At 44.0% G+C, this 21,958-nt stretch overlaps 10 protein-coding genes across 10 annotated transcripts; 6 read left to right on the forward strand and 4 right to left on the reverse strand.

The window, feature by feature from the left end:
- Positions 1-342: 342 nt before the first annotated feature.
- Positions 343-840, forward strand: VTP21DRAFT_10213 (uncharacterized protein; the record flags this gene model as incomplete). Its single annotated transcript, XM_069389525.1, has 1 exon — positions 343-840. The coding sequence occupies one exon, from the start codon at positions 343-345 to the stop codon at positions 838-840; it is 498 nt and encodes a 165-aa protein (XP_069253939.1).
- Positions 841-3,195: 2,355 nt separating this feature from the next.
- Positions 3,196-8,089, forward strand: VTP21DRAFT_10214 (uncharacterized protein; the record flags this gene model as incomplete). The annotated part of the gene is made up of 4 exons (XM_069389526.1): positions 3,196-3,514; positions 3,587-3,874; positions 3,947-4,120; positions 4,182-8,089. 4 exons carry the CDS (start codon positions 3,196-3,198, stop codon positions 8,087-8,089), a joined length of 4,689 nt encoding a protein of 1,562 aa, XP_069253940.1.
- Positions 8,090-8,542: 453 nt separating this feature from the next.
- VTP21DRAFT_10215 (uncharacterized protein) lies at positions 8,543-10,342 on the reverse strand (the record flags this gene model as incomplete). The annotated part of the gene is made up of 5 exons (XM_069389527.1): positions 8,543-9,235; positions 9,303-9,742; positions 9,803-10,055; positions 10,133-10,228; positions 10,310-10,342. The coding sequence occupies 5 exons, from the start codon at positions 10,340-10,342 to the stop codon at positions 8,543-8,545; spliced, it is 1,515 nt and encodes a 504-aa protein (XP_069253941.1).
- A 200-nt stretch (positions 10,343-10,542) lies between these two features.
- VTP21DRAFT_10216 (60S ribosomal protein eL27) lies at positions 10,543-11,218 on the forward strand (the record flags this gene model as incomplete). Its single annotated transcript, XM_069389528.1, has 4 exons — positions 10,543-10,624; positions 10,745-10,913; positions 10,991-11,101; positions 11,170-11,218. The coding sequence occupies 4 exons, from the start codon at positions 10,543-10,545 to the stop codon at positions 11,216-11,218; spliced, it is 411 nt and encodes a 136-aa protein (XP_069253942.1).
- Positions 11,219-11,586: 368 nt separating this feature from the next.
- On the reverse strand, positions 11,587-13,411 carry VTP21DRAFT_10217 (uncharacterized protein; the record flags this gene model as incomplete). The annotated part of the gene is made up of 3 exons (XM_069389529.1): positions 11,587-12,856; positions 12,926-13,164; positions 13,229-13,411. The coding sequence occupies 3 exons, from the start codon at positions 13,409-13,411 to the stop codon at positions 11,587-11,589; spliced, it is 1,692 nt and encodes a 563-aa protein (XP_069253943.1).
- Positions 13,412-13,725: 314 nt separating this feature from the next.
- Positions 13,726-14,019, forward strand: VTP21DRAFT_10218 (uncharacterized protein; the record flags this gene model as incomplete). The annotated part of the gene is made up of 1 exon (XM_069389530.1): positions 13,726-14,019. One exon carries the CDS (start codon positions 13,726-13,728, stop codon positions 14,017-14,019), a length of 294 nt encoding a protein of 97 aa, XP_069253944.1.
- Positions 14,020-14,199: 180 nt separating this feature from the next.
- VTP21DRAFT_10219 (uncharacterized protein) lies at positions 14,200-14,896 on the forward strand (the record flags this gene model as incomplete). The annotated part of the gene is made up of 2 exons (XM_069389531.1): positions 14,200-14,595; positions 14,651-14,896. The coding sequence occupies 2 exons, from the start codon at positions 14,200-14,202 to the stop codon at positions 14,894-14,896; spliced, it is 642 nt and encodes a 213-aa protein (XP_069253945.1).
- An 81-nt stretch (positions 14,897-14,977) lies between these two features.
- On the reverse strand, positions 14,978-15,731 carry VTP21DRAFT_10220 (uncharacterized protein; the record flags this gene model as incomplete). Its single annotated transcript, XM_069389533.1, has 6 exons — positions 14,978-15,112; positions 15,180-15,264; positions 15,331-15,361; positions 15,432-15,507; positions 15,564-15,646; positions 15,719-15,731. The coding sequence occupies 6 exons, from the start codon at positions 15,729-15,731 to the stop codon at positions 14,978-14,980; spliced, it is 423 nt and encodes a 140-aa protein (XP_069253946.1).
- Positions 15,732-16,393: 662 nt separating this feature from the next.
- Positions 16,394-17,202, forward strand: VTP21DRAFT_10221 (uncharacterized protein; the record flags this gene model as incomplete). Its single annotated transcript, XM_069389534.1, has 4 exons — positions 16,394-16,584; positions 16,643-16,794; positions 16,860-16,967; positions 17,060-17,202. 4 exons carry the CDS (start codon positions 16,394-16,396, stop codon positions 17,200-17,202), a joined length of 594 nt encoding a protein of 197 aa, XP_069253947.1.
- Positions 17,203-17,400: 198 nt separating this feature from the next.
- VTP21DRAFT_10222 (uncharacterized protein) lies at positions 17,401-21,956 on the reverse strand (the record flags this gene model as incomplete). The annotated part of the gene is made up of 6 exons (XM_069389535.1): positions 17,401-17,518; positions 17,588-19,642; positions 19,722-20,457; positions 20,526-21,062; positions 21,131-21,802; positions 21,878-21,956. The coding sequence occupies 6 exons, from the start codon at positions 21,954-21,956 to the stop codon at positions 17,401-17,403; spliced, it is 4,197 nt and encodes a 1,398-aa protein (XP_069253948.1).
- Between the last annotated feature and the right edge of the window lie 2 nt (positions 21,957-21,958).

A 21,958-nucleotide genomic window follows, 5' to 3' on the forward strand; every position in this document is an offset into this window, starting at 1 on the left:
AACCCCAGCGAGAATGGAGCCGGAGTCGAAGTACTCGAGGCATTCCTTGAGGGTCAAGACTCAAATGTGGCCATAATTGGAACTAGTGGGTCGACCCCCATTGATTCACTTAAGCCGTCGTTTGCTTCTCTCAAAGTACTTGCTAACGTGGCGGGCGTGAAAGATAAATTGATCCGAGGATCGAGATGGGGAGTGAATATAATTGATGTCATACTTCACAAAAAGTCCTCTTGGAATTTTGCAATTTTCAACCCTCTCGGCATTGATATCACTATCAATCACATAAAATCTACTATCTCGCACAAGGGTATAAAATTGGGTGAGATCGATCAAGATACTAACATGATTGTTCCTCAAAGCCAAGATAAAGTCACCGAAATGCTTGCTCTTAAATGTACTGCCACAGATGAGGAATATGTTGATATTTTTAGGGACCCTTCTGACCCATTCAATGTCGATATCGATTCGGATTTCACAATCAAGATTGGTGCTTATGTTGTCACCATTCCACACAGGCAAAAGAATGTGTTTACTGAACTATTTGTACCCGACCTCAAAGCACAAGGGATAAATTCACTTCTTCCTGTCAAGTCCTCCAAAATGCCAAGCTCGATTATTGCATCCATGTCAACCGAAATGCTCACTCCCTCAAAATCAGTGGAGATTCCGCATATCACCACAAAACCATCTATTTCCTATGAAAACCCAAAATCCACTGGATACCCTGCTGAGACAAAAAATCAGACAAAGAGTACCACGAAACTAGCCGAGACTGAGGATGGGAAGCCTAACCCTACCAAATCAATCGTCGAAGTGCCAAAGGAAATACACGACATTTGATAGGGGAGATGACTATTTGAAGATTAAATAAGGTAGAGATTATCTTGTTATAGAGTCCTTTATTTGAACATATTTTACCTTTATATTCTTCTGTAGAAATATTTTAACCTAATATAATATATTTTCTCTTGGTGCAAACAAAACTCGACTGATAACTGCTGTTTCGACTCTTGATCCGATAAATTCCTTCATATTATAATTATATTTATTGCAATTGAAAACCATTTTTAAATGGTGCCAGTTTGAGTACGAATAGTCGAAATACAGGGGTTTAGTGAAAATATATTGGGTTATCTTTTATTATTCTCTATTTATCATGAGCAAAAGAATGAGTTAGAAACGCTTTCTTGGTTTCCTTTATACCTAGATAGGTCTTTTATTCCAATATATCCAATTGGATGATAAAGTATACTTACATTAATGCCCAAATAATAATACAATCATTGTTTCTCACGTACTAGTGCAGAAATATCGATATACGTCAAACCTTTGATAAAAAACCAAACCATGAAATGCAGGTTTACAAATCAAAGATGATAGGTCTAATCTTTAACGATCTTTAATAACCTTTTATCCTCTCAGCGACCTTTTGATTGTTCGATTTTATTTATGAAATGCCAGTACCAATAATATTAAAGGATATCCTGAGATATAGAATACTCGCTAGGATAAATTGATGCCGAAATATAAAATTATCGATGCGAGGATTATGCTAAAATTAGTTGCTGTAACCTCGATATTACTGGGCTGATTATTGCTTTGTACATAGATGCACACCTATGTATAGTAAATTCTTTGATTCATTATTGTTAATGTGTGAGCTAACCTCATCATTGGAACTAAGGAAATATAATCGTGCTCGAAGAATTCACTGTCAAGATAAGTTGAGAAAAATAAGAAATGAATTCTATCCAGAGATAGAGATGCCCTGATTTCAGAGCCAATCAGAGCTGCTTTGGGAATAGTGATACCCACTTAAACTATAACTATATTCAATCAATCGTAGCTAACTGGCCTACCGCAAATTTGAATTTCTGCAGGGAGCATACAAAGCAGAAAACATTGCCTAGCGCCCATGAGCTCTGGCAAAGTATTGTGTTTTATCAAGAAGGCTATTATAAGGTGTGCGTTATAGGCCAAATGAAGTCGATTTCAAGATTGCAACTCCCATACTTCTCCAGATGTTCTACCCAACATGTGAGAGCGAGTATCTCCACTGGAGTAGGTAGGAATAGTGTGACTACAAATAGATAGATTTAAAGAGCAAGCTAAAATTAGGCGGTATACTAGGTCGGGTTGCGCACGCGATAGGGAACTTCAGCGACAGTGAGTCCAGCATTCTTTTCACATGAACTTTTAGGGCTTGTTTGAGTTTATTACCTCGTATTATTGATCAAATAGCATTTAAACTTTGCGCTTCTAAGAAATACTTTCCGAAAATCGAGAGGAAGAAGGGAAAATAAACTCAGCTAGATTTTTCCCCTTTGCTCCACAAATCTTATCGTATCCTTAGTCACCAGAATTAAAGATATTTGTTATGACAAGGGGTGATGGCATATTGTCAGAAATTTATGAAATATACCAATCTATCTTGTGAAGGTAGGGCTAAGACCAAATGATGGCTATAGTAGCAATACAGCTATACATGTCTTGAGAAAAGCTCTCTCTTTGCCCTAATTGCCCCCAAAGCGGGGTTTGATAAAATGGCCAAGTATCAAACAAAGAGGTCTCCGACAAAAGCTGTGGAGAATGCGGATGACAGTAATACCGATAATGGTTTGGCCGATATAAGGTTGATTACTTCGGAGAACACATGTGCTAATTGTTGCGCCACTAATAATCTACGCGCGGACCTCTCTCTCCGCATCTTTGTTCCGATTTTGGCTATGGTCGAAATTAAGGTTATTTTCGCATTGTGTTGCAAGCGCTTAGAATAACTTAATTTCCCAAGGCAGGGAGGGGGATGTTCTACAGTCGCCCGCGCCTTACCCATATATTTTCCTATTCCACTCTTCTCTCCTCTTCTCTTTTAGTTCTCCTCTCCCTACATTCTCATTCCTTCTCATCCTCATCTCTCTCCTTGTAATTTAAAAGAGCCTTTTCAAGGCTGCTAGTATCCTCACTTTCATTATCCTAATAGTAATAATAATATCTGGTTTCGACTCAGACTACTCACTTTCCCTCCTTATCAAGGTCCTACTAATATAAGGGCGCTCCTCTTAATCTCTGGGAAAAGCTCTGAGTAAATTTGTTATAGCGTCATTAATAGAATATCCACTGGTCAGTTTTATATTACATTATTTTTAGCCCAAGTTATTACTAACTTCCCCTGTCTTAAGTAGTTATTCCTTAATAATGGATTCAGAGCGAGATCTAGCCGAAAATGTGCGGCATCACGTCGCTCAAGATGAGAATGATGCAACCTATTTCGACGAGAAGACTTACTCCATACCCACCCCACGCTTCTACAAGACAAGGCGTTTCTGGATAATTTTCGGAGCGGTCACCGCAGTCCTTCTTGCAATTTTCCTCCCTCTCACATTTCTCGTCTTCATCCCCATGGCTAACCAAAACGTTGTCACCAGCTCCACTATTAATATCAAAGATGCAAATGTCACTAGCGGTAAAGACGGATCTATCGGTATGAGCATGAATGCGCAGATTGATAATACCGGTAAATCGATATTATGATAAAACTCGAATGTCATAGCGATATAAACGTCCAAACTTTCTAATTTTTCAATAGGTTCTTTTGATGGTGTTATGGAGTTTCCTGAACCCGTAAGAGTGAGCTTTGATGGAAAAGAGTTTGCTCGATTTGCCAATGTTCCACCTGTCAATGTCAGTGGGGGAAGCGGTACTTTCTTGTCTAACTCGGCCCTAGAAGTCACCGATCAAGATGCCTTCAAGGAGTTTACCAAGAAACTTATCGTTTCCGACAAAGTCAATTGGCATCTCTCCTCCACCGTCTCTCTCAAGGCAGAAGGAAAGGAACCTAAATCAATACCAATGGAGAAAGATGTTGATATCATTGGTGAGTGTCTATTAAAACTAGAAATGTAGTGAGATGTTAAACGTCATATCTAATTGAATTTATGAAATTTAGGCTATAATGGATTGAACAACATCACAATTTCAAGTTTCCAGATGCCGGGTAATGATACACAGGGTGGAATTGGTATGCGATTGTCTGCTGACTTGTTCAGTGAATCGCCGGTCAGTCTCCTGCTAGGCAATGTGTTGATGAATGTGACCTATAACAACATCAATTTGGGTTCACGTAAGTTATAAAGATTATCACGCGCTATGCTTTTTTTGACGAGATCGCTCTTTTCATATAGTCCAAATGAACGATCTCTTTGTTCGACAAGGAATGAACGCCTTCAATATCTCTGGAAGCCTTGTACCGCAAGCGAATCCAGCGGATCTTGAGCAGGTCGGTGCATTCATGAGCGATATTCTTGCGGGCCGACGTGTTGTGACCACTGCCATTGCAACATCTGCCCCATCCAATCTAACCAGCAATCAACCTGCCTGGATGACCGATACTATCAACGGTTTACGTATGAATCTTGGGCTCCAGTCACCCAAGCCCCTTGAGATAATCAGCAACATTACACTTGATTATATGCGCATGGCCTTCCATCCTGATGAACCTTATGTTCCCACGACTTCTACCGATGCGATTAAGGCGATAGTCACAGTTCCTTTTGGCTTTACCATTGATATTTCCAAAGTCAGGCAGAATATTACGGTTTCAAAAGATAATATACCGCTGGCGACTATCAACTCTGACTGGGGAAATGCGCACAATGATACCAACATTAAGCGTGTTGTTATTTCTCTTCCAGAGTCAGATTTCAAAGTTCTTTCCGGAAAGGAGCAAGACTTCACTGACTTCGTCACTGAGCTTACTCTAGAAGATGAAGCCGTAGTGAATCTGGCTGGAAATGCTACTGGTATTGCAAAAACTCCCATTGGCGAGGTGACACTGCGTGATCTGCCCTTCAACAGTAATATAACGCTCTATGGTCTCCAAGGTCTTAAAAATCCTCCGCCAAAAGTGAATGGTCTCGATGTAGTTGCAGGAACAAAGAAGGGCCTAAAGCTGAAGATTGACACCGATCTAGAAAATCCAAGTAATTTAGAGATTGCTATGGGGTCTGATGTAAGGATGGAAATGGTCTACGAGGGCAAAGATCTTTCCGAGGTTGTTCTCCCAGATTTAACCCTTCAAATCGGCAAGACCAAGGTTAAGGCAGAGTCGATATTTGATCCCAAGGCTTCAAGTGAGGGAATGAAATTGCTCGAATCATTCCTTATGGGTGAGGACAACAAGATCTCTATCAAGGGCACAAAGCATGCCACAGATGTAGAGCCATTAAATCCTGGGCTTGAGCAGATTAAAGTCGGCACCAAACTACCTGGCCTAGGTGAAAAGCTCCTCAAATCGGCAAAACTTATTATTCTTCCGGAAACCCCCAGGACAAAAGTCGCTAAGAGTATTGTGGAGGTTAACAATCCATTCTCTGCCACTCTCAATCTTTTCAAAATCAAAGCCCTTATTACCAACTTTGGAATTCCCGTCGGTACCATCAATGTTGAGAAGTCAGGTAGCGAGATTGAACTTCCTGGTAAAAAGGTCACAGAAACCACTCTCCCATTGACTATGAATATGGAAATATCGGCTATCATTGGTATCCTGCGCAAGAATGCGATTCGTGCTGGACTCGATGTCAGGCCACTCGATGAACTTTTGAAGCTGGGCGGTATCCCCATTAATGGTGGGGGTAACGATAGGCGTCTTGCCAAACGCGGCATCTTCGATGGATTCAACATTGTTGAATTCACGAAGAAAGCTCTCGGACACATCAAAGTATACGTAGATATGGAGATCGGAACGCGTATTGATGATTATAGCATGTCCATCCACTATGAGCAGACCAATGTCGACGCTTACACTGATGACTCGATCGCTATTCTGATTCCTCTTATTGGACTTCCTATCATTCAAGCCATCATCAATCGCTCTGTACTTTCGATCGACTTTACGATTATTCAGGATCCAGCAAATAGTAAATTCAAGGCCAAGATGAAAGGAGCTGTAAGAGAAGCCGGTCCTGTCGATGCTCTCATCCATTTCAACGAGCCACTAAACATCATCTGGAACGGTAAGACTATTGGCGCAGTTACTATGCCAGACCTGAAAGTAGTTGGCGGACAAGGAGCCGACATCGATCTCGTGGCAGATGTGGCTGTCGTTGACGGCGCAGCGCTTGAGGAGTTCTCCAAGCAGCTTATTGCACAGCCTTCTTTCGATTGGGCACTTGAATCGAATAATCTGAGAGTGGACGCAGTGGGTGCCTCGTTTGCAGGCGTTAAAATGCAAAAGAAAGTAACGCTTAAAGGTATGGATGGCCTCAAGGAAGGAGCGAAGATCGAAGAATTCAAGATCACGGGTGCGGATGCTGAAGGCCTCATCATTCAGTCCGTTGCTGCGCTACCAAGCCCAAGTGATATCGGTCTTACTGCGAAAGTAATGCGATTCAAGCTTTTCTTCCTAAACACTGAGATCGGTTATCTTCTTGCAAATGATCAGGTTCTTCTTCCCGAGGCAACTAGTCGATTGTCAATGACCGGTCGCCTCAGACCTGGCATCCCAATCGATATCCTTAGCAAGCTCTTTGGAGCTTACCTCACTAATCGGCCAGTTCCATTGCAAGTAGTAGGTGAAGAAGCAATTGGTCCTGAGGGGCGAGTTGATTGGCTCTCCAATGCACTTAAGACTCTCAAACTCACGGTCATTCTTAACGGCATTGATAAGTTCCAAATGATTAAGGAAATCACGATTCAAGACTTTAAGATGGTATTGGAAAAAGGTAAAACACCACAAGGTTCATCACAACACACTCTTGTCAAGTATCAAGTACCTTTCCCTATCGAAGTCAACGTCAATCGCCTTTCTCAGAATGTCAATATCGTGTATAATGGAGTCAATGTCACTGGATTTGCTCTTAAAGATCAACCAGTCACTTCTACGCCTATTCCTGGCGGTGGAACCATTGATTTCAACTGGGCAGCAGAGCTTCCAGTACAGTCGCAGGAAGGATTTAAGGCGTTTTTAGCCGATGTTACAGCAAAAGATGAAGTACAGTTCCATCTATCTGGCTCTTCTGGAGTACTAGCGACAACCCCATCTGGCCAGCTTATGCTCTCTCCTATACCAATTGAGGTCGATACAAAGATGAAGGGTCTTGGTGGTCTTAAGAATCCGCCTCCACAACAATCCGGTGAAGTCAAACTCGGAGGAGGAAAATTCACATTTAATGGATGTTCTGGAGCCAATGGAGCTAATCTCGGACTTCCTATAACTGTGTATAATCCAAGTTCCATCACCGTAGAGATGGGAGATGTTTATTTCAAAACAGAGTGGGACTCTGTCCTTCTCAAAGGAAAATATATCGTTGGTCCAACCATGATTGAAAAGATGAAGCTTCAACCTGGCGCTAATGCTGTGACTACAAAGTTCTTTATGTGCGGAGTATGGGATTCAAGGATGAATAATATTTCAGTTCAAGCTTCGTTTTTAAGAGAATTTGCGTCTACAGGAGTGCAGCTTCGTGCCTTCGGTTATAATGATTATCCTGCACATCCATCCACCGATAACCCATTACTCGTTGATGCCATCACTAAGGTGGACTTACCTATCTTAGTCAAACATCGCGGGCTCAATCTATTGGCACTTAATTTGACCAGCTCTTCCGTCCTCCCAAGTTCCACTGCTAATATATCCTCGACGGTAGCGTCCTCATCAAGTGGTACTCCTATCCCATCTGTGACTGAGACATCAATTCCACCTACGAGCGACGTGCCAACTTCGCAGCCACAACCATCTAAGCCAACGACAAAGCAAGAGTCATCAACTACTGAGAAGCCGGAGAAGCCAACTGATGACAAAAAACCGCCAACTCCAACGGAGACTACTACTCCTCCCAAGAATACAACAGATCCCACTCCCAATAAACCCCCAGCTGACGATAAAGGCAATGGCAAAGAAGGTGGTAAAGAGGGTGGCAGGGACCAAGGCAAAGATGACAAAAACGCTGGAAAAGACAAAGAAAAAGCGCCAGGAGCTCAAGCTCTGGGTTTTGAGCAAAAAACCTCCTACGCAACGCAAAATTCTTGGTCACAAGCTCTGATGCTCTCTTTCTTCTGTTCTCTTGTTATGCCTTTCCTCTTGTTTGCTTAGGGTTTGTTTTTATGCTAATTTAACTTTATATCTTTGTTTTTTGTTTCGTTAATATCTGCTTATGCAGAGAAGCAGTAGCTATTATCATTTTTTCTACACTTATTTAATTTAAGAGATCAACTCTGGGATATTGAAAGATATGTTCGCGTCTCCATCTTGTTAACCTAAAATCAAAAGGCTTCCCTTGGTCACCATCCATTTCTCGCTGGACTATTTATTCAGATAAATCCCAACTCTGAATCAACTGATACTCGGAATATCAAAATCTATTATGCATTTCGAAACTCTAACATAATTTAAAGCAATTATCGTATGTTTGAAAGGTCAACCACTCCCGTGATTTAGTTGAATGGAGAGCAAGCCTGGCTTCTAGATGCTTAGCATTTATAGTAGTTTATCATCAATCAAATAACGCAAATATATTACAGAAAAGGAGACTCAAACAAATCAACACTATTTGGGAACTGCATTAAGTAGGATTTCCACCGCTCTGCTTTCAGGAAACTCTCGCAATATTGCCTCTGCAAATAGATTTCCTACTCGCCCTCGCAGCTCATCTACAAGGGCTGGCTCAAGGTCCTCTTCCATTTGCTCCGGCTTTTTCTTCTCCTCATTTCTCACGGAGACGCTGTCAGGTTGTGCAGGTTTAGAATTACCCGATAACTTGACAGAAGCATCAGAATCCAGTTCCACTCGCAAAAACTCTCGTATTGCATTCATGAGAGCTTCAAAACATCTCTCTGCTTCTATCTTCGGACCACTCTTTTCTCCGTCCATCTTATCTGCGCCATCTGCACTCTCATCCTCCATTCCATCCCTGCTGCTCAATACAGGCTCAAGTAAAGCACCATAAGCCAACAGGTTCGGGCATAGCAACACACGCTGGACTTCATGCCCAAGAGCCGTCAGCCCAATAATTGCACCGTACTGCGAAGTGAAAGGTTTTGCTGGATCGAGGAATGCGCGTAGCAAGGTTTTCGTAACACGCGGTTGCAAAGTGTGATAAGCATCCCCGTAACGAGAGCAAATGGTCGCAATTAGGGTGGCGGCGAGTTGCCGAACCGACCAATGATCCTGGGTGCGAGGATTCTCGCAAATACGGCGAGCCACAAGGCATGAGAGGATAGTAGGCATCAATTGGTGAAGCTATATGGGTTGAATGCATATATAAAATTACTCAAAGATAGAACATTCGACATTAACGAGTACATACGTAGGGCTCAATAAAGACATGGGGGTTGTCTAACAACGCTTTTACCATCTGTAGCATTGCCCTCAGCACTCTTAGCTTTCTCATGTTCTGCGTCACTTTTTCCGCCACAAATTGCGCAAAATAAGGCACTAGCTGGTGCAATCCAGGGTCCTGTCTTAAACTCTCTAACGCTTGTAGCCGCAATGCCTCTCTTCCTCCATCTCTTATGTCTTCAGCATCGTCGGACTCTTCTCCTGCGCCCAAAATTGCGTCTGTGATTTTGGTATAGTACACCTGCAATTCTTTTGATAGCACGTGTTTGACGAGCGGCTTGACTTCAATTTCAGTGACGCCAGAAGTTGCACCTGGCACGGCACGTTTGCTGCGCGGCAATTTAGCGTCATCAGGGGCAGGATTCTGAGCGATGGCTGGTTGCACTCCTTCGATTGCTAGCCAGTGAGCTGAAAAAAAAAATAAGTATAGACGATGGGTGGCAAATCATATCAAAACCAAAAGGTTACCAGTGAATGCCACATCGAGCGGTACTTTTGGGAGAGGCTTGCTTAATACACTGTCTAAATCCAGCTCTTCATCTTCCATATAATACATAGTTCCGGTGTTCTGCCCAATTGTGGCCACGAGTTTCTTGAACTGAGTGCTCTCCGGAGATACAAAACCGTAGACGGGTTCAACATTGCGTAGTCGGAGTGCATTGTTTATATCATCAACTGTGAGGCGAGTGCGTTTAGAATGACGCATGAATTTCACCGAGTCCTATAAATTGGTTCATAAAAAGTGAATACAGATCTACCGAGATGCATTAGAAATAGAGAATCGCGGTAGTAAATTACTTGGATGATCTCAGTGATCCGGTATTCAACATCCTGCGCAACAGCTGTGACAACTTCATCTTTTAGTTCTGCGATGCCAATTGATTCCGCAACATTCTAGTCAGTAGAAATAAAACACGTGTATTATTTTGGCGATCTTGCGGTATTTTCAACGTCAAGAAATTTTCCCCTATTTACCCTAACCGTATCTTTTGGGAATATACTCGCCATCTCTGTATTATCTCTCACTCCTCACTATGAATACTATAATGTTGCTGGAGAGGAAACAAAATTTCTTTGGGACTGTTATTCTTTCGCTGCAGTTGAGGGTAGGCAATCTATCCGACAATTTTTCTTTGTCACTATCCTCAATACATCGATTCCTCCTCTTTTTCTTCACTCTTTTCCGAGAGATATCTTTATAATTAAAGATGCCCAAATTCCTCAAACCCGGAAAGGTCGTCATCATCCTTCAAGGCCGTTATGCAGGCAAGAAGGCCGTGATTGTGAAAAATATCCTTTTTTATTAGATGGATGGATGGATCCATCCACTAAGATATTATGCTGCATCTTCAACGCGATCATTAATTTTTTTCGGTATAATCCTTAACCCTGATATCTTTTTGTGATTACATTATGATGAAGGTACCAAGGATCGTCCATATGGCTTCGCTGTTGTAGCTGGTGTTGAGCGCGCTCCCCTCAAAGTCACGAAGCGCATGGGTCAGAAACTCATCGCAAAGCGCAGCAAGGTCAAGCCCTTCGTCAAGATGGTTAACTACAACCATTTGATGCCCACACGGTAAACGATCTTAACCATTGAATTTTTCCCGATGATTTCCTCCTATTGAATGTGGCCTCCTCGTTAATTGCTATCAGTTATGGCCTCGAGCTCGAGAACCTGAAGACCGCTGTTACTCTTGAGAGCTTCAAGGAGCCCACGCAGCGCAAGGACGCCAAGAAGAATATCAAGAAAATGCTCGAGGAGAGGTATGCATCAGCTTAAACTTATTGTTATCTTGCCAAGATGGACACTTAATATCATTCGACGTCACTAGATACACGACCGGAAAGAACAAGTGGTTCTTCACCAAGCTCCGTTTCTAAACAGGATCGGATATTTGGGGATCTTGTGTTTTGTTGTTTGCTTTATTGATCTAAAATATACAATATTTTTCTCTCATTTTTCATCGCGAGGTCCAAGTGAGGATCTTAAGAATACTTTAATATTGTTAAATTAAGAGAAAAATGGATTCAATAATCAATGAGCAAGATAGAGAGTACCAACTTTTTATGCATATACCATCCCATAGAAAGTGTAAGATAGAAAGACAGTTAAACAAGAGAAAAATCATAGAACACAACGGTAGCAGAAAATGAGGGTGGAGGGGATTATATATATAGGTGAGGATAGAGGAATTAACAATAACATAATATAAAAAGGAAAAATCTAATAGATAGTCAAATGATAATTATTAATCGCTCTCATTGAACACCTTCTCCGCCACATGATATTTTGTTTCCGCTTTCACTAATCGCCCCAGTGCGGCCAAGCTACTAGGTATTGTCATGAACAGCATGGCACTCACAGGCAGCCATACGTAGTCGATCAGGTTACGTATTCCACGACTCTCCTGCTTGGAATGCTGGAAGAGGTCACGTTCCACGGCACGGTGCAATCGCTCGTAGAGAATGATCATCCCAATAGACGGGAGTGGAAGGACGAGCCCAATAATTTTCACTGACTGCCACACACTCGCAAAGAAGGCAGAAGTGAGGGTGGGGTTGACGGGCGATGAGATGTAGGCAAGCAATGGGTCAGGGGGGAAGAGTAGGAGCTGGGTCAGTGGGACTGCGGCAAACATGAGCCATCCACTTGTGCTGGGTATGATGTGAGCCTCCAGCATCCTAAGACACACCATCCATTTATCCAGCCAGTAGCGGGGGCATACTTCGCCTTGCTGGGTAGGCAAAATGCTTTCGTCTTCCTTCTTCCGGCCCTTGACCACATTTTCGCAAGCGTGACGGAAGGCATAGCCCAAATCCGCAACTCCGCTGTAATGTCGCTTTGCTTGAACATACCGAGCGTAGAGGTTCGAGATGAAGCCGGGCGTTTGAACATTGGTCAGATTGATTGGCACATAGATGGGCACCGATCGAGCAATTCCAGATGTCTTAAAGAAGCACTTGAGCCACATGTGAAGGTCTTCTCCGATAGCATCGGCATCCACGTCCCAATAGCCAACGCGTTCTGCCAGGGTCAAGGGCACACTATACGTACTGCATGGGAAGGACATTCCCAAGTTATTGGATAAATTTTGCATCACCATGATGGACCAGAATATGTCTGTCACCCGTACTACTGCAGGAACCTCCATTGCATTGCGAGCAAAGAAAATTGGGGGTGCACAGAGAGTATTTGCTGGGTCCTCTGCCTCGTTCAGGGCTTTTTCTACATGGAAGACATAGAGCTCAGGAATGGCCGAGTCCGAATCGGAGACCGTGATGACAATTCGGCGCTTGTCTACACCCCGTGCAACTATTTCATTGCAACCAATACGCGCGGCATAAGCAACGTTGCTACCCTTGCCACGTGCTTCGCCAGGAAGGCCGACAGGATGCACCGTGGTGATGAAGTGGAGAAAAGCGTCTTTGAACTGCTCACGAAGAGAGGCTGCCTTGGGTGCATGGTTTGCTTCGCTGGCTTCCATAGCGAGAATGATAACGTAATTTGATTGCGCATTGCTATTGAAAGGAAAAAAAGAGGGAATAAGGGCGCAATTAATACAGGTTGATGGAAAACAATGTAAATACCGGTGGGCAGCCAATCGCTTAATAGTGTCCCGCAAAAGAGCTTCAGGTTCACTGTAATTAGGGATAATAAAAGCATGAACATATTGATTCTCGTCGAAGGGTTTTAATGCAGATTCTAGTTGTTGATCATCGTATGCGAAAGAGACACGAGTTGGAGTGGGAGAAGCCGGTGTAGCGGAAGTGGCGGCATTAGCGGTGCCTTCCCGACGATTGATTTCATTCCATTGCCGAATATTACGCTAGAAGGCAACAATGCATCTGTAATTAGCCCCGCATCAAAGCAGAGTGGAGGGCGAGATTTACCTTGATATTACGAGTAGTGATGAAAAGCTTATAGAAATGCGTGCAAGAGGCATAAAAGAAGAGTGAAAAATAGGTGAGCAAGAAGAGTAGATAGAACCGCGGAAAGAAGAGGGGGCCTAGCGGCAGAAAAGTGACGGTGACTAGCACCGCAACGGGAGCAATGAGATCGTAAAAATGACGCATTAGGGAGAATTGAATATAAAAGTAGAAAAGGCCAGATGATGAATTAAAAGATGTAAAATCAGGAAATTATTTAGATTACTAATTAGTTAATTACAGCGTAAGGTTAATTGAATATATAATTAGATTGAAGAGAAGAAAAAAACATACAAGATAAAGAAGAGACAAAAACAATTATGATGAGATTATCATAAGCATAAATTATGGATATAATGGTGATGATATGACCCTAGGCGAAAAAACGTAAACAAGAGGAAGAGAGAAGAAGAGGAAGAAATCACAAGCATTTTTTTCGTTCAATATCGTTCGAATCAGAAATGTTGCTTTATTATTCGTACCACCAAACATTATCTTGGAGTATCCCCAAAGCTTTATCCGCGGATATTCCTTTATGGCAAAATTCCTTGGGTGAGATAGGAGCTTATGGGCGCAAGAATCACGTTCCGCCCGAACCCCACATCACTCCAAAGAAATTGTTGAGTCATCGTAGCCCCTTTGAAGAGCTCTCCAACCTAAAAATTGGCTATGTCGATGGACGCCCAGTCACGGCCCTGATGTTGTTCCACACCATCCTTGCCTTACTGGGCCCCAAACTACCACCGACATGCTAGCATCAATAGCACCAGGGGAGGAGCCTCTGCTTTAACAGCTGAATGTCAAGCAAAAGCCACTAGTGGCGCTATCACTCGCTGGGATTACGTAGATGTTAGCATAATGAAATTAAATTTTAAAGGCGCAACCATGCATAGATTGAACGAGAGTGGAAGATTCTCAAATTGAGGCACAGGTTCATGCTTAAAATTGTCCGTCAATTTGGCATGTACGATAATTTGCCACCCAGGCCATTCTCATCCGGTTTCCAACGATCATCCTCAACTGGCGCTAAGATGACTTCGAGCGAAAGCCTCAATCAGCAACGCGAGCAACTTCCCTTAGTCCGCACACTAAGGGAGAGCCCCGAATGGGTCGAGTTTCCTTTGCGCACCAAGCCCGGGGAACGCTTTCATTTCACTCTACACTGTCTCCATCGTCCGGAGGCATTTCTGCTCCACCCCTTGTTCTTTCAACGACTTGACAAGTCAGAGACGGTCATGGTCAATTGGATAGGAAATGAGATGTGCGGCTTTAAAGGCCTTGTGCATGGGGGGCTTTTCGGAATTCTACTGGATGACTGTGGAGTCATCACGGCAAGTCAACCATTTTGATTCCATTATGACATGGCCGCTTATAATTTAAATGTAGTCGGCAGCTAACTTTCCATCCCATAACTGCTTCACTGCAACAATGACCATCAACTACAAACGCATTTGCCCCATTAATCAGTTTATTATCACTCGTGCGGCGATCAGTAAGCTCGAAGGCCGCAAGTGTTTTATTGCGACAAAGATATTGGATCAAGAAGAGAAGCTTGTGGCAGAAGCTACCGCATTGTATTTGGAACCAAAGGACAGTAAAAATCTAGTCAAGATTGTGCAAGATAAAATGTAATTGTGTATTTATTGGTGAGGAAGCAAAGGGAGGGCAGAAAAGTCAAAGGAAAAATAATAATAAAACGCTTTAATATATATTTCAACACACGTTTGCGGTTTTTGTATTTAATATTAATCCAACAATAAGTCCATACAATCCGAGTACTTCTGCAAAAATAAGTATCAGAACCATGATCACAAATAATCGCTGCTGCTGCCCGACCGCCCTTACACACTAGAAAAAGCAATAGAGCTACATTAAGCAGGGTTATTTTCCCCAAAGTACTTCAAATTTAACCTACATAATCACCAACAATGCCAATCGCATAACCTGCAGATAAGCCCGTGAGTCCCACTGATAGCCCAGATGCCATATGAAGCAATCCTCTATGTTCATAGGGTTAGAAATAAAACATCCAATAACTAGTTAACTAGTTAACTATGAATACACACGTGAAGAGTGAGTAGGGGTTCGTAGGCGACACTGGCAGATAGTTCCGTATATCATTTAGACAAATACAATATAATATCATATCAATGCAACAGGAACTTACAATCACCCGATATAATCACTGAGATCACCACGCCATACACCGCTAAAATACCCGACATGATTACCGGAATCAAATTCTAGATAAGAGAAAATTAGAATAATAAAAAAAAAATATTCAGAATATTATTAAAACCTTCATTATAATTTCGGGTCGAATAACGCCAACGCCAGCAATGCCGATTCCAGATTTAGCTGTCCCATAGGCTGCTCCTAAAGCTGATGAATAGAATACACATGTAACTGATTCCCCGGAAGTCGATGTAGAATACTAAAAGTAATATTACTCACAAGAAAAAACCATCTGTTTGAATCGCGTAAAAATGTATAGGGAGATACAGTCAATCTTAAGTGCGATCATCAGTAAGTGCATGTTAATCTTACCGCACCGCACACGCCGGCAAACCCAAAGAAGGGCGCATAAGCAGGACAGTTATCGGAACTCATTTTTGAATTGTATAATTAATGAAGGGATGTTAATGGAAATCTTGTCTAGTGTTCGAGCCATAAATTTTGTGATGCAGCAATTCTGCGCCACCTGTACATTTTACTGAGAGTAATTCTAAGGACATTTCCATATCTCCCATCTAAAATACCATTAATACAAGAGATTCTCAACCCTAGTTCTGTTATTTGTATCGCTCCATGTATCCATATGCCAAGGTCCATTAGTGTTTTATAGCAAAGCATCATTGTGTTAGGAAGTGTAGGGATCTTGTATAAATTGTTATATTGCAGCAGTAATTTCAAGGCATAATACCTTGTGTTGGAGTACTCGGTTGATGCACTGCGATATGTACTGGCTGAGCCTGATTAGGAATTAAAATGTAGTCGTGACCTAATTATATTATACATCCGCTTTGCTCTATTGTAATAAAAATTAAAGAGGCTAATGAACTACGAATTTAAAGTAAAAAACTGTGACTGTTTTGTCGAAGTTTCCTGCAAAACATATTTCGAACCGAAATGTCCACCAAATTACCATCTTTGATGCCAGAGGGCCTTCATCTTTACTATGACTTCGTCACTGATGCGGAGGAAATGCAGCTGATAACAGCAATAGATAGCCAAGAATGGGCAGGGAACGGTAGCGGCCCTAATCCAGAATTGCTCAGAAGGACCCAACAGTACGGTTATTTATTCAGTTACCGTTACCGGTAAACACTCTGCTCTTCATTTTTCACATATGGTTCCGTTAAAGTTCAATGCTTGTAGGAAAATATTGGAGGAAATTGGACCATTGCCGGATTTCTTTTCATTTCTTCTTGCCAGGATAAAAGAACGTCGTATTATATCAGAAGAGAATATGCCCAACAGTTTGATTGTAAATGAATACTTAGTCGGACAAGGAATTATGCCACATATTGGTAAGTATTTCGTTCTCGATATCGGTGGTATAGACAAAAAGCCTCATTTCTTGTGAACGAATTAGATGCCCCCTCCATATTTGGTGAATTTATACTAGCACTTTCATTACTCACGCCATGCGTAATGCGATTCCAGTCTGTAGAGGATGAGGAATGTATTGATATTCTATTACGTATGTATCGTATTTATTTTGATGGTTTTCTTTGCCAGTGTGGTGAAAGTGAGCTGGCGTTTTAATTTGCGGACGCATTCACTTCTTAATAGCACCCCGAAGCCTGCTAGTCATGTCCGGAAAAGCACGATATAAATATAAGCATTCGATATCCAAAAATGCAATTGATTACATTGATGAACAGGCAATAGAGCGTGGTAGGAGGGTTTCCCTTACAATGCGCAGAATATTGTAATTATATCTAGAATAATTTGACATGTTTTTAAACGGGATCCAGGCGGGGGGAGAGGGATGGGATTGCAAATGTAGAGGATATCCATTTTATTTAATTTTATTATATTGTATTTTCTATATTACAAACAAACTCATAGTAATGACAACAATGGACGTTCTAAATAATAAATAAAAAACAGATTCCTAATACCCAAGTGATTTAGAGTTTGAGCTTAAGGCGCTTTAATGGCCAGCGACGCTTCACCATCTCACGCACGGGGCCTAGCACTACTAGACGCTCAAAGAGAATACCAGCGAAACAGTTGGCCATACACAAGCTAATAAAAAAAAAGGTTTTAGCTAAATCTTTCCCAAGCTATTCACAAATTTATAGCAGGATTCCTTACCCCCAGAGTTTCCACCTAAAGTCCCATGGGAACACATTGTGGTGGATCGGGCTGTTGTAAGTTTCAATGGCGAAGTCGGGTCTTTGGTATCCAAGCTGAACAAGCGTATCGGGATCTCCACAGTTAATGCGCATCCAACAGCCGAATCGGTTGGGATCGCCCACCGTCGCCCAAGAGATGAGAGCCAGGTAGAGCACCCAAACACTGACTAGCCAGTAGTTCTTGAACCAAGCTTTACGGAAGTGATGCCCGAAATTGAACACTGCGGCCGCATTGCAGAATTGGAACAGCGCCGTTAAACCGATTGTTTCTGTCTCATAGTTGTCGCCGATGAGCCACCATTTGGAGATGTCGACGGTTTGGGAGTCGAACTCATGGCATCGGTACCAGGGTTGGCTTCGCAAGAGAGCCATATTGACTCCTTGGAAGATGAAGTTGAGAGCTACCTGACTAATGGTGGAAACCAGGGTCTGTGGGCCGAGCAAGCGAGCCGTGGGCCGTACGGGGGCAAGTTTCGAGGTTGCCTTGGCCTGAACAAGGGCTCCGGCCATCACAACGGTAATGAGCGAGTCGAACATGATCCAGATAGCTTGGGAGAAGGAGACGGAGAAATAGAAGGCAAATAAACGCAGCACCGCCATGGTCTCACCATACATGATCAAGTATTTGTATGCAGCAAAGCTTGTGGCCAGCGCGCTCCTTCCTTCCTTGAGCAGCGTGACGCACGACATGATGGTACGACGGTTGGTGCTAAAAGGCGATACAATGCTTGCCTCCGCCTCTGAAAGGGCAATGCCGGCGTGAGAAGCGCGAAGGGCACCTGCATCGTTGCCACCATCTCCGCACATGGCGGTAATACCCCGCTCCATATGCAACTGGACACATTGCACCTTGCCAGCTGGGGTCATTCGCGCGAACACACGGATATCGAAGAGGTATTTGCGAATTAAATTATTTTCCACTAAATAGTCGAATGCCTTTCCAGTCACGGCAAGCTCTACACCGGAATGTCCCTCGAACCTGTCCGAACTTGAGGATCCAGCAGAATGGTTGAGAATTTCGTCGACATTAACGTGAGTTCCTGAATGGTCATCAACATCGCACCAAAATAGTTCCCGTGTCTTTGGATGCACATCGGCGAGCAGTACACGATCTCCCTCCGGAATCATACCACATTGTTTGGCAATATAAATGCCAGTGAGAGCATTATCTCCGGTAATCATGACAGTGCGGGTGCTGCCTTCTTTCAACTCCTTAATTGCAGCATAGGTATCGTCTTTAAGATTGTTTTTGAAGACAACCAGGCCAAGCATGTCTGCTCCCTCTTCAAGCTGCTCGCGCGTCATTCCCCGCACTTCATCCAAATTGATTTCGCCAAGGTCACGATGAGCCATTGCCAACACATAGCATCCTTCACGCGCAAGATTGGAACATACGATGTCATAATCGCCTGGAACGGAGCTTGGCCGAGCTAATTCTTTCACTTTCTCGAATGAACCCTTAATGAAAATATGTACGTGCTTAGTGGTTGGGTCCAGAACGGCAACGGACATAGATGCACGGGCATGCACAAACTCGAATCGTTTGACAATTTGCGCGGGTTGTAAGATTTCTTTCTCCTCTTTGGGCGGTTGGATCGTGTCCAGGAATTCATCATCGGCCTTGGTCGCCAAATTCCATCCAGTTGCACGGAACATTTCTATATCCACCGGGTTACCGATCAGCTGGTTGTCGAGGGTCGTGACGGTATGGCATGTTGCCAGTCCGAGTCTCATCAGGTAAGGCTGCTCCACTACCGGCGTCACTTCCTTCTTTTCGAATTCGAATCCTTTTTCACCGGCGGCCACCGGAGTGGCACCATGGAATTCAAGGCCCTCTTTAGTCAGGGTGCCCGTCTTATCGAAGCAGAAGATTTGCACTTTGCCTGCTATCATAATACGTGGCAAATCGACGCAGTAGATGTTCTTGCTACGCAGACGAGAGGATGCAACGGATTGACCAACCACGAGACCAGCGGGAAGAAGAGGCGACAAGATTTGGCAAATGCAGTACATGCTAGTGAGAGTAATAGGGGAGGGAATTCACATCGTTAATGCCCTCAAATAGGCCCGTCCTCAAAAAGTGCACTCCTTACCCATAGAGCCAAGCAGCACCGCCACCCGCACGCATCAGGTAGATCGCCAGTCCAAACAGGATGGCGCCCCAGGTGAGCAAAATCAATAATACCACCTTGAGCTGCTCATTGAATATAAACGATACGGGGCTAGGGAAGAGGATCTTGCGAACCAGCTGTCCCTTATCTGTTTGAGTGCCGGTGTGGGTGACCAGAGCACGCACTTTCTCTCCTTCGACCACCGGAGTGGACTGTGAGACGATGGTGCCGGCGTAGAGTGTGTTGATTTTGTTGGCTCCATGACGGTCGTAGCGGGCTGGTTCGTCTCGAAGCGGGAATTTCCTAATGGGAAGCGGTTCTCCGGTAAGGGAGGATTCATCGACGACGACATTACCGGCCAAGAGGATGGCATCCACAGGGACGGTGCGTTTTTCCGTAATTTCGAACACATCGCCGGGCACCAAGTCCGCGGTCGAGACCTTTTCTGCCCACTTCCCATCGCGCAGCACACGCACTTCGTCCACGTGTTCGGCCATCTGCTTGATACGAAGTTCACTGCGCAGGCGGATCGCAACCTTAATAATGGCACTGATAAGAATTACGATGGTGTCGACGAGACCGACTTGATAGTAGGCGTAGTAGTAAAATAGCCAGAGCATCATTGCCTGATATAGGTAGAAGAAGGAGGCGAATTCCTGAAATAGGGCCACCACGAAGTTCGGCACATCCACCGTGATGAAGTTGGGACCGATGAGTTCTAATTGAGACCAGAGAAAGACGTTATCAAAGGAGGGAGGAGCGAGGGTGGGACGAGGTGGTATTTACCTTGACGCCAGCGCGCATCCTTATCTGTCAGCCCGTTTGCATGCTTCCACAGCTCGTCATTTGTTTGTCCTAGGTCGAAGGCATAAGGCTCGAAGCGCCCATTATTGTAAACATATCGGGTGCATTGGAAGTTGAAATATTTTCGGCCCTCTTCTGTGAATTCAATGGGACAGGTGGCGACAAACACGTGCCATCCTGTGGCGCGCTTCAGAACATCCTCGGCCCAGTGCACCGCATCCAAAACCGCCGACTTTTCGTCGAGCAGGATGGTTGCTTTTTGTTCGCGTTCAATTTGAACGACGTTGCCCTCGGTGGGTGGGCATGCAATGCGGAAAAAGTTGCGGATGCGTTTTCGTGCGATGGTGACCGTTCCAAGCCAAATAGCGGCGGCATAGAACACTGCAATGAAGACGCCAGACGCGATATCCCAGTTAGTTTCGAAGAGGCCCAGCGCGGTGCCAGTGACCGAGCCATAATAATCTGCCGAGAGCACCGACAGGTAGACAAACCAGCCGACGGAAATCAGGCACACCGTTCCTAAGAATAGCACGCTGCATCAATACAATTGCCCCAATGCACTTCTAGCCATTGCAAAAATAACAAACCGAAGACAAAGGTGCCGAAATAGTCGTTTCGATATCCTTTGATGGTCATGGTCTCTACCTCATCCTCGTCTGAGGACTTTGTAGAATCGTCTCCGTCTCCCACCTTTTTATCTCCGGCCTTTTCATTAACGCTGCCCTCATCCGCTCCTCCGTTGCTCAGTGGCTTCACTCCACGTTCCCTGAAGCGCTTGTACAGGTTCCATAGCACGAACAACAAGACTTCCGCGCCAAGGACGGTGAAAGGTACGAGCCACTGAGGCTGTGTGAAATCCGGCCGGGGGGTTGGCGGGACAGGGCAAAACGCTTTGCCCGCCCACATCATTTGTGCACCTTCGCGGGTTTCCCATTTCCTCACCCCCTGCAAGTTCATTACTCTGGCACATTCGCCCTCAATTTGGGCTGTGCCATTCTTGGGATCGAACTCGGTGAAGCTCACCTTCACTGATCCGGTTGCGCAGGGGACCAGATTGGTGGTTGCATCGCGGAAGCCGCACAAGCAGACATTCTCAATACCAGCGCAAGAAGCGCGGCATTCATTCGTGCCATCGTTGCACACCTGCGTACCTGGAGGGCATGTGGGCCTCACGCTGGCCGGACATAGGTCTCTAGAGGTAACGCAGAGAATGGGGCAGGTGACATTTTCACGGGAGAGTAGCGGGCAGCCCTCGTTCACTAGACAGTTTAGCCAGAGACTGCGTTAGTGCCAATGCAATAGACTGAAATAGAGTTTAGTGTCTCATAGGGTACCGGTAGTGAATATCGGCATCGCCGTCGCTAATGTAGCGAAGAGCGCCAGTAGAAGTAGAACTTGCAAGCGTCTATTCATGT

Source organism: Calcarisporiella thermophila, assembly GCF_041956535.1.
Source record: "Calcarisporiella thermophila strain CBS 279.70 unplaced genomic scaffold VTP21scaffold_6, whole genome shotgun sequence".
Classification (NCBI taxonomy): domain Eukaryota; kingdom Fungi; phylum Calcarisporiellomycota; class Calcarisporiellomycetes; order Calcarisporiellales; family Calcarisporiellaceae; genus Calcarisporiella; species Calcarisporiella thermophila.